The sequence below is a fragment of the Hydra viridissima genome, unplaced genomic scaffold, assembly GCF_058129835.1.
Source record: "Hydra viridissima isolate aposymbiotic clone 2 unplaced genomic scaffold, HvirCarnegie_v1 scaffold_11, whole genome shotgun sequence".
Taxonomy (NCBI): domain Eukaryota; kingdom Metazoa; phylum Cnidaria; class Hydrozoa; order Anthoathecata; family Hydridae; genus Hydra; species Hydra viridissima.
In genome coordinates, this window is record NW_028324310.1 from 7,097,341 (window position 1) to 7,114,780 (window position 17,440).

General features: G+C 28.1%; 3 protein-coding genes across 9 annotated transcripts; all 3 read right to left on the minus strand.

Moving 5' to 3' along the window:
• Positions 1–6,856: 6,856 nt before the first annotated feature.
• LOC149881948 (uncharacterized) lies at positions 6,857–14,133 on the minus strand. 7 transcript variants are annotated; one of them, XM_090066966.1, is made up of 10 exons: positions 13,170–14,124; positions 12,901–13,060; positions 12,753–12,820; positions 12,576–12,650; positions 12,368–12,458; positions 12,093–12,125; positions 11,956–12,018; positions 11,400–11,848; positions 7,973–8,250; positions 6,857–7,248 (listed from the first exon to the last, which is right to left on the minus strand). In XM_090066966.1, the coding sequence occupies exons 1-9, from the start codon at positions 13,218–13,220 to the stop codon at positions 8,230–8,232; spliced, it is 1,011 nt and encodes a 336-aa protein (XP_089923092.1). In that variant the 5' UTR covers positions 13,221–14,124; the 3' UTR covers positions 6,857–7,248; positions 7,973–8,229. The 7 variants fall into 7 exon arrangements, with proteins under 7 accessions (XP_089923092.1, XP_089923089.1, XP_089923090.1 ...); XM_090066963.1 differs by lacking the exons at positions 6,857–7,248; positions 7,973–8,250 and adding an exon at positions 10,869–11,304 and having other exon boundaries at positions 12,591–12,650; positions 13,170–14,127; XM_090066961.1 differs by lacking the exons at positions 6,857–7,248; positions 7,973–8,250 and adding an exon at positions 10,873–11,304 and having other exon boundaries at positions 13,170–14,127.
• On the minus strand, positions 6,974–7,300 carry LOC149881949 (protein GVQW3-like). The gene has a single exon (XM_090065869.1). The coding sequence runs from the start codon at positions 7,298–7,300 to the stop codon at positions 6,974–6,976; it is 327 nt and encodes a 108-aa protein (XP_089921995.1).
• A 115-nt stretch (positions 14,134–14,248) lies between the features above and the next one.
• On the minus strand, positions 14,249–16,023 carry LOC149881950 (uncharacterized). The gene has a single exon (XM_090066913.1). It carries the CDS (start codon positions 15,487–15,489, stop codon positions 14,287–14,289), a length of 1,203 nt encoding a protein of 400 aa, XP_089923039.1. The 5' UTR covers positions 15,490–16,023; the 3' UTR covers positions 14,249–14,286.
• Positions 16,024–17,440: the final 1,417 nt, after the last annotated feature.

Below are 17,440 nucleotides of genomic sequence, written 5' to 3' on the forward strand. Positions count from 1 at the left end.
AATAAAACCAATTAGGTTTGGTAGCCCATGCATCTAAGTTTCAAAAAATAAAAAAATTGAAATCAACTGCCTTCGACCAAGGAAATAAAATGACTGATTTTTTGGATTTTTTGTTCCTTGCTTTATCGCCCGGAGACCCTCAAAACCACCAAAGACACTCAAAAATAAGAAATAGATTATAAAACTGATATTACTATTATTGATATGCATAGTCTATACATAGAGGCTTTAAAAATAAAAAAGTAAGCCATCAGTCAATGTGTCGGAAATCATTGTTACTTTGAACTTGTCATTTTGACCTTACTTTTAATGGAAAAGACTTCTTTGATCACAATTTTTTCTTTGAATTGGAATCATTTCTAAATTTAAAACACATTTTTGAATCAGTTTAGATAAATCCATAGCTATTTTCTCAGTTGATTTTTTTTTGTCACAAACACTTATTCTAAAGTAGCAAGGTTTCAATGTTCATTAAAGATGCAACAGACATATTTCACCTATATGTGCTTGCTATTGTATTCAACCACACATCTTTCAAGCCAATTTCCATATTGTGGATGTAATTTTGAATGTTTGTGTCTTTGCCACTGAACAGAAAAATCCTGATAAAGAGCTTCTAAAGATTGTTCACTGAAAGGACCAAGGGATGTTTTTTTCATTCTGATAAAATCATCAATGTGAAAAAAAACGATGTGCACTTTTGGGGTCACACTTACAAATCCTAGACTTAAAAAAGATGTTCGAAATTCTTCAACTGGGGGAATTAGTTCGTAAATAAATTTGCTTGGATCAGCTTTTAGAAGCGGTTTATGGACAACATTGTTGAAAAACTTTCTTCTCCTAATGTCACCACCTTTTGAAAGAAAGTCTGTGTAACATTTTTGAAGATCAGACAGCGTCCTGAGCACACCTTTTTCAGCTAAGTTCTTTGCTTCACTATCATAGTATAGGCATGGATGTGAGCTAGAGTGACATTGCAAGCCAAATAAAAGGTTAGCAACTTTCAAGTCGTAAGAGACCACAAAAAATACATTTCCAGGTTGAATAAGCTCAATAATGTTTTTGACGTTGCTGTAATTCTCAAGTAGATCCTCTGCAACTGTAATTAGAAATTGCTTTTTAACTCCTCTGTCTTTTAGAGCTTGAGAGGTGACAACTTTTTTTGAAGGTGGACTGCTTGAATCATCTTCATCATTCATTCTTTGAAGACTTACTGTAAGCTATACGAAGCCTCGACCTCCATCAATCCTAATTTTTATGAGATGACCTGCTTGAAATTGTCTCTTAAGTGAAATTTCTGCGACAAAGTCAGAGAGATTTTTGCAGTGAACAACTTTGTACTCTTTGTGTGGTATTTTTTCGCCTGATGATGCAATTGTAGTTTTTGTAAAAAAGTTTGCAAGTTGCAACCCTGCTTTATGAAAATTTGCTTGATAGTTTGGCTCAAAAAGGCGATTCGGAAACCAAATTTAGTGCAAGTTTTTTTGACTCCAATATTAGACATGACTGTTGCTTGCTGAATTTGCACCAGGTCTTGGACACTTAACTTATACTTTTCTGCAGTTGTTGATTTTGAACATGATGCTCCTAAAGACAAATTTTAAAAAACCTTGTTATGAAATGTAATCTTAGAACAGACAAAATGGGACCATTAAAAACAGTAATGAAAAGATACAAAATTTAAATTACCGAGGATAACAGGTAATGGACAACCTCCCTCAGTCACTGACAGCCTGGTTGTCCCAACTGGTTATGATTCTTGACCTCTGATAGTTGCAGAGGCTATCTGTTCAAAAGCTTTTTTATTTTCTGTTGAAATTTCTCTAAGGTTTAAGGTAAAAGTTCTTCTTGAGATAGATCGATATAAATTGGTTTTAAATGGCTGACAACTGAGAATGGAAGGCCTGTGCCTGGTTTGTAGGTAGAGGTTTTATTAGCTTCGTCCTGTTTATAATGACACCAGCAATTGATACCATCAGGGCAATGATCATGCCAATTATTTTCAGCTGATGAAGATACAGGAAACAATGTTGCAAGTATGGCCTTTTTCATACCTTCTAAATCATTTACATTTTGCCTAACAGCAATTCCATTGTAGTTTTGTCGACGGTTAATTGTAGCATTTGTTAATTTTCTTTCCCCTCCAAGTCCTTTAATAGTTTTTTTCAACTTTCTCAATCTACTACCAACACGTTTTTGTACATGTCCAACACACTCCAACTTACACACTGTAATCCCAGGATAAGTATTCTTAACGTAAGAATAGCTTTTACAATCACCATCCCCATAATACTCTACATATCTTACTCTATTTTGTGAGATCGAAAGACTACCCAGGACAAAAAGTTCTATAGATTTTCTATAAAACTTTTTAATTTCTATAGAAGTTCTATAAAAATAATTGAGTTCTGTAAAATTTCTATAGACAATTAATTGAAGTCTATAGAAATTTCTATAGACTTAAAAATATATTTTGAATTTCTATAGACTTCAAGAAATTGTCTATAGAAATTTTATAGAACTATAAAATTCCTATAGACAATTTCTTGAAGTCCTCCACTCCAAAGTTTAGGAACATTTTCTTTTGATTTTTAGTAGTTCATTTCTATACTTAAACTTGAGGGAAACAATCCCCATAGCCACTAGATATATATATTAATATATATATATATATATATATATATATATATATATATATATATATATATATATATATATATATATATATATATATATATATATATATATATATATATATATATATATATATATATATATATATATATATATATATATATATATATATATATATATATATATATACAGTGCTCGAAGTGAGGCGGGATGGGGCGGGATGCCATCCCGTTACCTTTTTAAATTTTGAAGACCATCCCACCTCTTTTTTTTATGCATATTTTGGGGTGGGATGCCATCCCGGTACATAATAAATTAATGGAAATTTTATTTTATTTTCCTCCTATAAATAAACTTGTAAAAACAATTTTAAAGAATTTAAATGAACTAAAGTCTCAGCTGTTATTTAAAAATTTGCGGTAGAAATTTCAAAAACTAAATCGATAATTATAAAACATTGTGTCTTTTCTTTTGTATTTTAAATAAAAAGTTACCAAGCAACAAAAAGCGACATTGGTTTTTTTTTTTCGATAAAGTATCATTAGAGTTTTTTTTGGTGAAATAAAATATAGTACACAGTAGATTTACTCAACATTAAATGTTATGATTTAAAAAAAATTTACTTATTTTAAATATGGGTAAATGGCTAGCAAGCGGAAGGAAAAGAAAGTTAAGCAGTGATAGTTCTAAAAGTAATTTGGAAAATGACACTGAAATAAATAAAGAAGTGACAGATTTTTCGAGTATTGAAACTTGCCAATCCTTTCCTCAATGTGATGGTATTTTTTTTCAATTATTTAAAAATTGGTAAATACAAAAAAATAAGACTTGTTTAAAAATAAAATGTTTAAATATATCATTGTTTTTTGATTGCTTAATGACGTTTGATGTGAAACTCAACTCAATATTTTACGGTGACAGTCTCTTAAGAATATAACGGACCTCAAGTTGTTTTTTTAATATAGGTTTTTTACTATAGGGATACTCTAGGGATTTATAATTCCTTTATTTAATCTACACAAAATACGAAATCTATAATTTTAGGATAGGTGGGATGGTGATTAGAAAATATTAAAAACCATCCCGCTACTTTTTTTTTCCCACTTCGAGCACTGTATATATATATATATATATATATATATATATATATATATATATATATATATATATATATATATATATATATATATATATATATATATATATATATATATATATAGCGCTACTGTTACTTCTTCCCCTCTTTTTTTTTTTAATGATTGATTGTGATAGAGAATTTTATGGTGATTCAGAAAAATATAAAAACATAGACCTGAAAATGAACGGAAAGTGATCTAATTCGAAGTCAAAGTTTTAAAAAATCCCACTAAAAACCCTAATATTCGCCATTTTGAGAATAACAAGTTAAAGATCAATAATGCGCATTGTGATGGAAATTAATTTTGCTTGGTGTTAGGTACAGTGAATTTTCACTGTACCTAAGAAAAAGTTTTTTGCTAAATACAGTGAAAATTCACTGTACCTAAAGGGGCGTTTTTCGCTAAATACAGTGAAAGTTCACTGTGCCTAACGAAGCGTTTTTGATAGATACAGTGAAAATTCACTGTGCAGTGAAAGTTCACGGTATTTATCAAAAAAGTTTGGTGTTACGTACAGTGAAAATTAACATGAAGATTTATTAAAATAATATTAAAAGTGTTGCTATTTTGAAAGTTAAGAGCGTAATGCTCATCGAAGCCAAGTAACATAAAAATTCACTACACTCCCGTGAAAAACCAAAAAACAGAAACCCAAGAAATAATTTATTAATAAAACTTTATAACAAAGCTACATATTAATAAAGCCGGAGAGGGAGTTGTTAATAGAATGGAACTAATTAAGGAATTTATTTTTGTAAATGAATTGTTGGGGATATTTTTTTACCGTATATATATATATATATATATATATATATATATATATATATATATATATATATATATATATATATATATATATATATATATTTGTGAAACATAATTGTGAACATCAAAATTTTAATAAAATTTTGATGTTCACAATTATGATGATGCACACTTGTGGTAATGTTTGTAATTATTTTTGGCGTACTTAAGCTATTTGCACTTATGTCAGACAGCGCAACTGCATTGCACTTATACCAGTTCGGACTTGTGCCGATTTCTGCAAATTCTTATGGCGCACTTATGCTAGTTTGCAGTAATGATAGGTTTTGCAACTGTTTCAGACTTAGACCAGTTCGCACTTATTAAGCATACCCATAAACAAATAACAGACATAATGTCTGAGACATTGTTAAATAAATTTTGCAATGGTTTCAAAGTATTTGTTGAAAAGTAAACTTAAAATCTGATTGAAAGAGCAAACCTATTGGCAACACTTAAAAATAAAAATAATATTCAACTTTAAACCAAATACTATAGCAAAATCTTTTATCTTGACTTTTAGTGATTAATTAGAGGCTGTGAGTTGCAGTAATGAAACTAAATAATAGTCGTTTTTAACAATAGACACCAGCGGGAAGGTAAGTCAAGCTGTCTATCAACTCAAAAACATCACAACAATAACAACACAATGATTACTTCCAATAATACCACATAGCACCAGATATATGACTTCCTCGTATAAATCTTGGATAAGCATCATAAAGATTTTGGATAAGTAAAAGTACAGAGAATTCGAGTGGATAGTTTCTGGGGATCTTAAATCATTTTCTATGATACTTGGACAGCAAGGTGGTTACACAAAATTTCTTTATTTTTTGTGTGAATATGATAGTCGTGATAAAGCTAAACATTTGAACCAGAAAGTGTGGCCAAAAAGAACATTGAATGTTGGAGAGAAAAACGTGCACTTTGAATTTTAGGTTGCTCCTAAAAAGGTCCTTCTACCACCGCTCCATATCAAACTTGGCATGATGAAGCAGTTTGTGAAGGCTTTGCTAAAAGATGGTAAGACATTAAAACACCTTTCAAGCAAATTTCCTGGTATGTCTGAAGCAAAGCTGAAGGAGAGAGTTTTTGTTGGTTCATTTGTAAGTTATTCGAGAGTTATTGTTGATCAGTACATTCGTAGGCTAATGGAAGATAACAAGTTCAAAAACATCACGAACTATGTTGAGAGGTCAGCATGGAATTCTTTTAAAGATGTAGTTACGAAGTTTACAGGAAATCAGAAGGGCTCGGATTTAAAAAATATCGTAGAAAATATGATGTGCAATTTAAAAAAATTTGGGATGCTCAATGAGTATAAAACTCCATTTTTTGAACTCCTATTTGGATTATATCCCGGAAAATCTTGGTGCAGTAAGTGAAGAGCAAGCTGGAAGGTTTCACCATGATATCAAAGAAATGGAGAGAAGGTATCAAGGTCTATTTGATACAAATATGATGGGCGACTACTAATGGATGCTGCATAAGGAAAATGTAACGTCCAACAAGAGAAAAAGCACTTAACAAAGCTTCGAAACTAAAAAAAAAAACAGATTTTATAAAAATTTATAGTTGTATATAATGTAAATAAAATATTTTATGACTTAAAATTAATTACTTAGGTCGTTAGAAAAGTTCGTAGAACTCCCCTCTAAAAAAAAAAAAAGAAGAGCTTTTTTTAATTTTGTTTTATCAAATGTTCAAAATAATGTCCATCGTTATCTATACAAAGTTGCATCCTTTCAAGCCATTTGTCAAACGTTTTTTTATACTCTTCTTTGGGTATACTTTGAAGTAGCTTCGTTATGCGAGTTTTTTGACTTTCGACGTCAGTATCGTCATCAAGATTTTTTTTTATCAAGTCGAATAGCCAATAATCGGATGGAGCTAAGTCTGGTGAGTATGGTGGGTGGCGAATTATTGTAATTCCAGCTTGGTTTAGACAATTTTTGACGGTTTCAGTCACATGGGGTCGAGCGTTATCATGGAGAAATTTGAAATTTTGAGTGCCTGTTTTAGGTCTTTGCTTATTTATTTCGCATATAAGAGGTTTCAAACAATTTTTTATATAATATTCGCTAGTAATGGTGTCTCCCTTTTCAACATAACCCAAATGAACAACACCTGTTGTTTTGAAGAAGATGTAGAACATGTTTTTCGGCTGAAACCTGTCGCATCTTACTATAGTTCTTGGACTTTCACCTTCACCGACCCAACTAGCGTTGCCGACTTGTGTCCAACTTGTCTCAAATAAAACCACGACTCATCCCCTGTAATAATATCACATAGTCTCCATGGACCGTTTCTGAAAAGAGCTAAATTTTCCTTACATGCCTCAACTCTATTCTTGCGATTTTGATCGGTTAACTCGTGGGGTATCCAACGTGATGTTAATTTTCTTTTTTTAAGTGCGTTGTGAATGATTTTGTTGATTGTAAAGCAATTAATCGAAAAAGTGTTGCATGAGGATTTTCTTCAATAATGGCTCGCACACGTTCAATATTCTCAGCTGTATACGTGGTTTGAGGGTGCCCTGAGCGAGGATCATCTTCGAGACTCTCTCTACCATCTTTAAATAAAGTAGCCCACTTGGCAACTGTACTATATTTTGGAGCTTGGTCACCATGAACTAAAACCAACTCATCGGTTATGGCTTGTGCTGAAACTCCAAGTAGAGCACGGGTTTTAATATATGCTCGATATTCAAATTTATCCATTTTTAGATTTTTTCTTGAAAACGTATATAGTAAAATTTAAATAACTTTTTTAATAAACATTCAAAATACTTCAACAAGTACTTAAAATGTTCATAATTAAACGCTGTTTAAAAAGATATATAAATATTTAATTATTTCCTGTCTCATTGTATCTTTATAGATGAAGTTCTACAAACTTTCCTAACGACCTAAGTATATAAATTTGTATAACTTTATGATTTTTGCAGACCTGTGTAATCAAGAGTTCACTCATTCAAAAGTTAGATTTGCACAATTACTATATTATTTCATTATATTACCTAATTTTTACTTTTGTTATTAATATTACTCAAAACAGTTAATTCCTAATTGTTATAAAAGTATGTACACAGGTGGGATTAATGATTATCTAAAATATTACATATCCGGCTATATCTAGATATACGATGGCTATATATGTTGCATATCCGGTTATACTATGATCCTGGATACCGGATTATCCGGATATCATATCCGGTAAACCCCTAATAAATAGCTACCACAAAAACAGCTATAGTTCTATAAACGCTTTCTAAAATGATAAATCCTCATTACAGAGGGCATAAAGTGTTGCAAAATAAGGTTTTAAAAAGAGTTAAAAATGTATACAAAAAAGGAGAAGTCACCACTTATAAAAACTACAAATCAATTTACCTGCTTTGTTTGATACTGCAGTTGCTGATGTAGCAGTCGTTGTTGGGGTTGTTGAATAACATTGTGTAGTTTTAAGTAAACAATATACATTGAAGATATTATAACTTCCGTTTTAGAAATCAGTTTGTAGTTTTCAATTCATAGATCTTTATGGTTTCCAATATTTTCAACATAATGCAATGTTGAATATTGGGAATAATAAAGATATAACAAACTTTAATTCTTGTACTTTGTAATGATAAAAATGCAACTTTTATCTATGCCAGGCTAATTCGTAACTAAATTCAAGAAAATAGTTGATTTTACAAATCTTTACAACATTGATAAAACTAATAGTTACACATTACTTATTTCCATGAGGTATATTATCATGAGTCATCCAATAAATAAAAATTAACAAGAAATCTCCAACATAAACTTCACGTTGATTGACTTTATGAAAAGGTATAAAATCAAAGACAACTAAATTAACAAATTGCAAATTTGCTAGAAGAATAATAAAGAAAACAAACACATTGCAAATAAGTCAACTTTGTCTGCTATCGCATTTTCTTTTCCGGATAATTGTTGGTAAGAAAGAATTTGGAATTAACTTTTAGTTTTGTATGATATGTTTATTTTTTAAAATAATTTCTAAATTTAATGGATATTTTATTTACGACTGTTTTATTTATTTTCAATTTTAGAACTTAACATAATTAATTATGAAGAATCAACTTTGAATCAACAAGGTGGTTGTAATTCTTATAAGCGATACCATAATGTAATTGGATAGAGTGTGTCAAAGCACCTTACAAATTTAAAACTGAATGCGACAAACCATGAATGGAATGAGCTAAATCTTATCGAAAATAGGCTTATGAGAAGTTTAAATAAAGGTGAAAAATTATGTGCATATCACAAGTTCATCAATGGTATTGGGTGGAAACTGTCTAAAAAGTGTGAGCATCCTAATCATAATAAATCAAAACAAACAAAAGCACCAACTACACGCTCAGTTCCCATAACCTTGTTAACAACAGTATTTAAAATGTATAAATAAAATCTTCCCATTGACACTGTTACGTGTCATTCTCATTTAAACGAAGTGCGAAATTACAACAAAGGCACTCCTAATCTACCAGAACAATACAAGATTTTGATGATTTCGATCAGGACTATATCCCAGAAGAGATTGTTATTCATGAGAATGTTTTAAACCCAAGTAGTGAATCTAATGTGAAATTATCTAAATATTTGGATGTAAGCCCAGTACAATTTCAAATAAATAAAGGTTTCAGTAAAATCAGTAGGTTTCAGTAAAATCAGTAGGTTTGCTTAGCGAAGATACTAAGAAATACCTAAAGCGAAAACATCAACATATATACACTATTGTATATGTGTATACTATACATAGTCTATGTACATAGACTATGTATAGTATACACATATACAATAGTGTATACTGTCATAGTATATACAGTAAACACTATTTTATATACAGTACTGTACTGCAGTATATATATATATATATATATATATATATATATATATATATATATATATATATATATATATATATATATATATATATATATATATATATATATATATATATATATATTCAAGTTTTACTTAAAAAATACGTGTTAAATAAGAAAACTTGAAGACGCTTTAAATAAGACGACTTACTGTGTTTTATTTGAGGCCAGTTTTTGGAATAAGAATTTTCGTTAAAAATTAAAGCGTTTTGAAAAAGATTTTTAAAAAATGGCGAATATGAGGGTCTATTCACCCTCATATTCGCTATTTTTTAAAAATCTTTTGATAACAAAAATATTAAAATACTGATAATATAAATTTTCCCACAGACTAATGGGAAAATTTAAATGAAGTTTCTGTTTATACAAGCCAAAAAAGAAACAAAATAGAAATAAAGTGCTGCAATAAAGCACATGATTAGTAATAAGAAATATTTTTACTATTAGTAATTAATGATATTTTATTTTTATTATTATTAATTTTGAAAATAAAAGTTTCTTTATTTTAATGATTTTTTTAAACAATTTTAAATCTTTAGTTCACTCTTAATGCATCATGTTTATTAATATTTACATTAATTTAGTTTTGAACTTTTTGAACTATTCCTTATAAACTTACCACCCAAAACACCTAACTTCAACATTTTGATTTTGTTTTTGTTAATCTTTTATATTTTAGAGGATCCTTATTGATATATATCTTATATATATATATATATATATATATATATATATATATATATATATATATATATATATATATATATATATATATATATATATATATATATATACATATATATACATATATATATATAATATTTATTTAATTTTTTAGTATTACACGCTATTTTTTTTTTTTTGCTGCTTTGTACTTTAAACATAAAGATTAAGTTACTGATTTTTCTTGAATATCTTATTCATTGCTAAAATATACACGTTCATTTATTCCGTAACCATCTGCTTTTCTTTTCACAAAAACAATGATTTCTCGCAAAAATTTTAATTAAAGGTTAAATCGCGCGAATGCAAGATATAATGCAAATAACAATTGAACGACACCAAGTTTAATTAATGACATTCGTTAAGAAATTTTTTACGGTAGATTTTCAATACCTTGCTGTCTCTAACCCGCAATATTAGTGATGACTTAAAAGTTCATTTTTGCATAAATAATAACTGGTATGTCCTAAGATTTAGACATGATATGGGGATTTTCATCCTACATCAGTTCACTAGATGCAAAGAACTAAAATTAATCATTGTCAAAATATTCTAAAGTAGATCACAAATTTAAATTTAAGAATTTTTATCTAAATATAAAGAATATTTATACTTTTAAGTGTTTATAATTTTGATAACAATTAAGACTTTATTTTTAAATATTTTTAATGATATTTGAAAATTAAGTTGAAAAAATATCTATATATTTAACTTAAGATAAAATCTTAAGTATGCGCTCTATAAAATTTATAAAAGATTCAAATGCGATGCTGATGTTTGATGGTCGGTGAGATGGGTGTAAACTAGTTGGTAGGTATACAAGGGTTTGGAGTAAGAGGGAAGCATTAGTAAATGTTTAGGAAATGTTATGATTTATATGAAGAGTGGTTTTTACATAATTTTCTTTTATCTGTTCGTTAATTGTTAATTTAGTTAGTAATAATTTTAGATAATTACAGAGCTTAATAAATTCTTATATATATATATACATATATATACATATATAAATCTATTTGTACCATGCGATTTGTTACATTTGCTGAATTTTACATGGTCAATGTATATTTTGTGACCTGGCACTAATTGTTTCTAAATTACAAAGTAGAAGTTCTATGAATATAATTCATATAATTAAATATATAAATAAAAAAAATAGATAAATTTTGCAACATGAAAATTCTTACTCTACTAGATCCGTCTGGGTAGTTAGGTTCTTTCCAGATTGGAATGGATATACAAACAGCAGTTTCAGTAAGATTTGATTTAGAAACAAGACTGTCATTAAACGCATTACTATTTCTTATGCTAAATGAATGATTAAGTTGATCAGACATATCAGAAGAGTTGAGAGTGTGGGAGGTTGCTCCACTAGACCCATATGAAGTGCTGGGTGCCTTCCACTTCTGAAAAGATGAATGAAAACTTTGAGTTACATTGAAGTCACATGTATTTTCTAATTCAACAGAATCATTTAATAAATCTGAATATTGATTTGAGTTAGAAGTAAGACTTTTTGTCAATTTTGGTATATGATGTGTTAAAGAAGATAGATCACGGGGCTTGTTTAACTGCAAAACTGCATTGGATAAGTCCTGGGTTGATTTTTCTAATGAACTTAACACACAAATAATCCCTAAAAAAGTCATTAAAGCAAATAAGTTAAAATAATAAAGTTAATATTGTAAAATGCAATGCATTTCAGAAACAATAAAGCCAAATAGAAAACAAAATAACATTCACTTTTTTCATATTCAGAATGCTTTTTCATTGATGTCTCCATTGTAGTGAGAAGTTGAGCAAATCCTAATTAAATAATCATTTAAAATTTTTTAACGATGCATAAATTATTTTTAAATGCATTTCAAAGCTTTACTTACTATTTTCATTGCATTCCTTTCCTTTAAGATCCCCTTAAATACAATACAGCTATATTAACTTCATTAAAAATAAAATGACATCATGGAGACCCCTCCAAACCACAAAAGTGTGGAACCCTGTGTGTACATACATACATACATACATACATACATACATACATACATACATACATACATACATACATACATACATACATACATACATACATACATACATACATACATACATACATGCATACATATAAAAATGTAGATATGTATAAATTTAAAGACACCTGTCGCTCTTTCTTGCAGTTGTTCTCTTAAAACTTTATTCTCTTCTTTCAGTTCATCAAGTTTAATTTCTAAAGCAACTTTATCTGCATTCTAAAATAAGAACATAAAGGAATACTGAATTTAACAAAGTTTACTATTAAATTAAAAAGAATTTACCGCAAACCCATAGTTAAAATTAGAAGTATTTATAATATACAATAAACGTACAATGTTTTTAATAACTTCAATGTCTTCTTCAACACGCAATCGTTTAGCTTTTGCACAACTTTTACCATCATATTTCTAAATTAAGCTGATAAACTAGAATGAAATATTTTTAAATAGCATTTAACATTTATAAAAAGTTCTTAAAAATGTTCATCTTAACTACACACTTAAAGTTACCTGATTTGGTAATGGTGGCACAACTTTTACAAGGGCATTCGCTTGATTGTTTAGCTCCTCCAAATCATCTTAATTATTTAAAATATAAAATATTATAAATATTTTTCCACCTGCATATAAATGTATATATATCCTAAATTTTACTTACCCCCCGATTTCAAGACCTTTGCCTCATAATTTTTCCAAGTAGGAGAACCAGACTTTAACGTCTGGTTCTGCAACAGTGCATTGAAATGACTTGATGGCCACTCTACAACAACATTTTCTCCATATGTAACAGGACCTTTAATCCAGTCAGTTCGACCAACCTATATGAAATTAGTTAACTAACAATAAGTATTTATTTTTAAAGAGATTTTATACCTTTACTCTATCAAACTTTTCCATTTTATCAAAAAAGAAAAATTAAAATAATACCTCAATAGAATTATCAACAACAAAATTGTAAATAGAATATTCAAAATTCATTTTAATTTAAGTCTTTTCTTTGCTATTTCAAAAAGTCAAAAAAACTAAAAAGCAATAAATGATATTAACAAATTTAAAAAATAAAATAAAATAATCTTCTTTTTATAATAATCCTCTAATTATTATTGTCCTCTGTAGTTGCTCTTTTTTAAATTTCTTATGTTTAATTTATACAAGCCAAAGTAAGGAAGTCATTCAATTTATACCAGTCAAAAACAAGGAAGTCAGACACATTGACTTTCTGTTGTAATAACAAAAATATTAAAATACTGATAATATAAATTTTCCCACAGACTAATGGGAAAATTTAAATGAAGTTTCTGTTTATACAAGCCAAAAAAGAAACAAAATAGAAATAAAGTGCTGCAATAAAGCACATGATTAGTAATAAGAAATATTTTTACTATTAGTAATTAATGATATTTTATTTTTATTATTATTAATTTTGAAAATAAAAGTTTCTTTATTTTAATGATTTTTTTAAACAATTTTAAATCTTTAGTTCACTCTTAATGCATCATGTTTATTAATATTTACATTAATTTAGTTTTGAACTTTTTGAACTATTTCTTGCACCTAACAAACACCCAAATCACCTAACTTCAACATTTTGATTTTGTTTTTATGACTCTTTTATACTTTAAAGGATCCTTATTGATAGCAGTTGAATATATTGATATATTTGTTGAAAATGACAATACTGTTGACAATAATGAATATTTTAATAGAAAAATTATTATTAACATATTTTTATAGTTTTTTATAAATAAAATAAAAATTGTTTTAAAATCCAAAACAAGATGAAAGCAATTCTGACATTTTTCTTTAATTTTATATTTTAATTAATATTTTTTAGTAATGTTTTTTAATCTTTAAATGTTACTTGCAGATTCTTCCATTGTACAATCATTTTTCACCATTAATTTGCATGTATATATATATATATATATATATATATATATATATATATATATATATATATATATATATATATATATATATATATTATATATATATATATAATGCAGTGCTGATCCTAACCCCAACTGTAAAACTTTTCGACAGGCTAAGAGTAGACATGAGTGAATCTATTAGGAACAACAATGTAAGTGTCGTCAACTTTAACTACTTTAGATATAATCTTTGTTGCATCATAAGCAAAAATATGTTTATCAAAGTCACCTTTGTAATAATACCAATCAGTATTACAAGAAAGAAAATGTTTCTTTGATTGCAACTTGTATCCAACAATGAAATAGGATAAACTTATCTTTAATATTGCTTTTATAAGAAACACAAAACCAAATGACAGTTTAACATAACAATTGCTCCGTTTTTTCCCACTACAAAAAGAATGTGTTGAAATAAGTTGTCCATAAACATGCATGCGATAACAAGAAAAAATTTCTTCAAAATTAGAAACACCAGCTGTTTTTAATGCTTCCATTGTAAGAAAATCAATAACTGCTGGTTTTATATCAAGATGCACAAGACTTTCTGAAGTTGGCAGAGATTGTCTAAATATATCATTAAATAATACTTGAGAACCTTCAGATCGAGTTGTATCTTTAAGAATAAAGGATATATTGTTTAACAAAAGGACTGATTTAGCAATTTGTTCTGCAGCAAACACTGTACCATTGTGCATTTTTTTCATTGCTCCAAGGTAATTTTCAAAAGTGAAACATGAAGTTGCCCATAAAGGCCCCCAATTTTTTACACTTAAAGCTAAGTGACGAAGTAGGTGTATATTGAAGAGACAATGATTTTTTCCATATAACAATTCCACATCTGATGAAAATTCATTCAACAAAGTGTTGGCATCATCCACCATTCCTTGATGAATTGAATCAGATACAAGAAGCATTATAGCTGTGACAAGTTTTATCCAATGAGAAAAATATGGTGCAGGTATTCTATTTTTTACTAAAGGCCAACCAAAAAACAGAAAGTTCTGCCATTCGGAAGCTTTCCATTTCTTCTTTTCAGTTAAAGAACCAGTGTCACGACCACAATTATTTGGTAGATTGATATTTTTCCAATTGTTACTGATATCACATATATTTTGAACTGAAAGAGAATAATCAGCACCACGATTATCAATCCACAATGACACAAAATGTTTAGTGACTCCTAACAAGACACTGTGCATGTAGTCAAGAATAGTATTATTGGTTATATCAAAGCATGGAATATCCATAAGAATTGAAGTACCTTTTACCCCATTAATAGGATAACCTACTGCAACAGCATTTATACAATCTATCATATGTAAATCTTTTGAACGATGTTGAAAATTGATATGTCTATATACATGTGCTCCATCGTGATGCTCACCTTTAGCATAGCAAAAGTCACATCCATAATATCCGTTGAATTGTTTAGTATTTGTAAAAATTGGACGGGCTATAGTATCAGTAGTGAAAATAGTTGTTAGACAGCGTGTATGCTGATCATTGCCCCAAGTAAATCCGATATTCCATAATGATTTTGCTTCTGCTACAAATGGCTTCAAAAAAGTAGTAGCAATTGGTTTGTCTTTACCTAACCAAATTCCAGCGCAAATAATAATTTTTTTCCTGTCTGAAGGAATAAGTTCATTGATTGATGCCAAAATTGGATAAATTGATCTTGTTGAAGAGTTGTACAAAGGAGAAAATTAATTTCCATCACAATGCGCATTATTGATCTTTAACTTGTTATTCTCAAAATGGCGAATATTAGGGTTTTTAGTGGGATTTTTTAAAACTTTGACTTCGAATTAGATCACTTTCCGTTCATTTTCAGGTCTATGTTTTTATATTTTTCTGAATCACCATAAAATTCTCTATCACAATCAATCATTAAAAAAAAAAAGAGGGGAAGAAGTAACAGTAGCGCTATATATATATATATATATATATATATATATATATATATATATATATATATATATATATATATATATATATATATATATATATATATATATATATATACAGTGCTCGAAGTGGGAAAAAAAAAGTAGCGGGATGGTTTTTAATATTTTCTAATCACCATCCCACCTATCCTAAAATTATAGATTTCGTATTTTGTGTAGATTAAATAAAGGAATTATAAATCCCTAGAGTATCCCTATAGTAAAAAACCTATATTAAAAAAACAACTTGAGGTCCGTTATATTCTTAAGAGACTGTCACCGTAAAATATTGAGTTGAGTTTCACATCAAACGTCATTAAGCAATCAAAAAACAATGATATATTTAAACATTTTATTTTTAAACAAGTCTTATTTTTTTGTATTTACCAATTTTTAAATAATTGAAAAAAAATACCATCACATTGAGGAAAGGATTGGCAAGTTTCAATACTCGAAAAATCTGTCACTTCTTTATTTATTTCAGTGTCATTTTCCAAATTACTTTTAGAACTATCACTGCTTAACTTTCTTTTCCTTCCGCTTGCTAGCCATTTACCCATATTTAAAATAAGTAAATTTTTTTTAAATCATAACATTTAATGTTGAGTAAATCTACTGTGTACTATATTTTATTTCACCAAAAAAAACTCTAATGATACTTTATCGAAAAAAAAAAACCAATGTCGCTTTTTGTTGCTTGGTAACTTTTTATTTAAAATACAAAAGAAAAGACACAATGTTTTATAATTATCGATTTAGTTTTTGAAATTTCTACCGCAAATTTTTAAATAACAGCTGAGACTTTAGTTCATTTAAATTCTTTAAAATTGTTTTTACAAGTTTATTTATAGGAGGAAAATAAAATAAAATTTCCATTAATTTATTATGTACCGGGATGGCATCCCACCCCAAAATATGCATAAAAAAAAGAGGTGGGATGGTCTTCAAAATTTAAAAAGGTAACGGGATGGCATCCCGCCCCATCCCGCCTCACTTCGAGCACTGTATATATATATATATATATATATATATATATATATATATATATATATATATATATATATATATATATATATATATATATATCTAGTGGCTATGGGGATTGTTTCCCTCAAGTTTAAGTATAGAAATGAACTACTAAAAATCAAAAGAAAATGTTCCTAAACTTTGGGTTGATGGAGCTGCCCGATTATTTATTTAAAAAGATTAAATTAGCCTATTTATGTATAAATATTAAAATATCATTTATATAAAACATTATTGTAAAATATTATAAAAATTTTTTATATAAAAATCCACAATATAAAATTCAATAGACGTT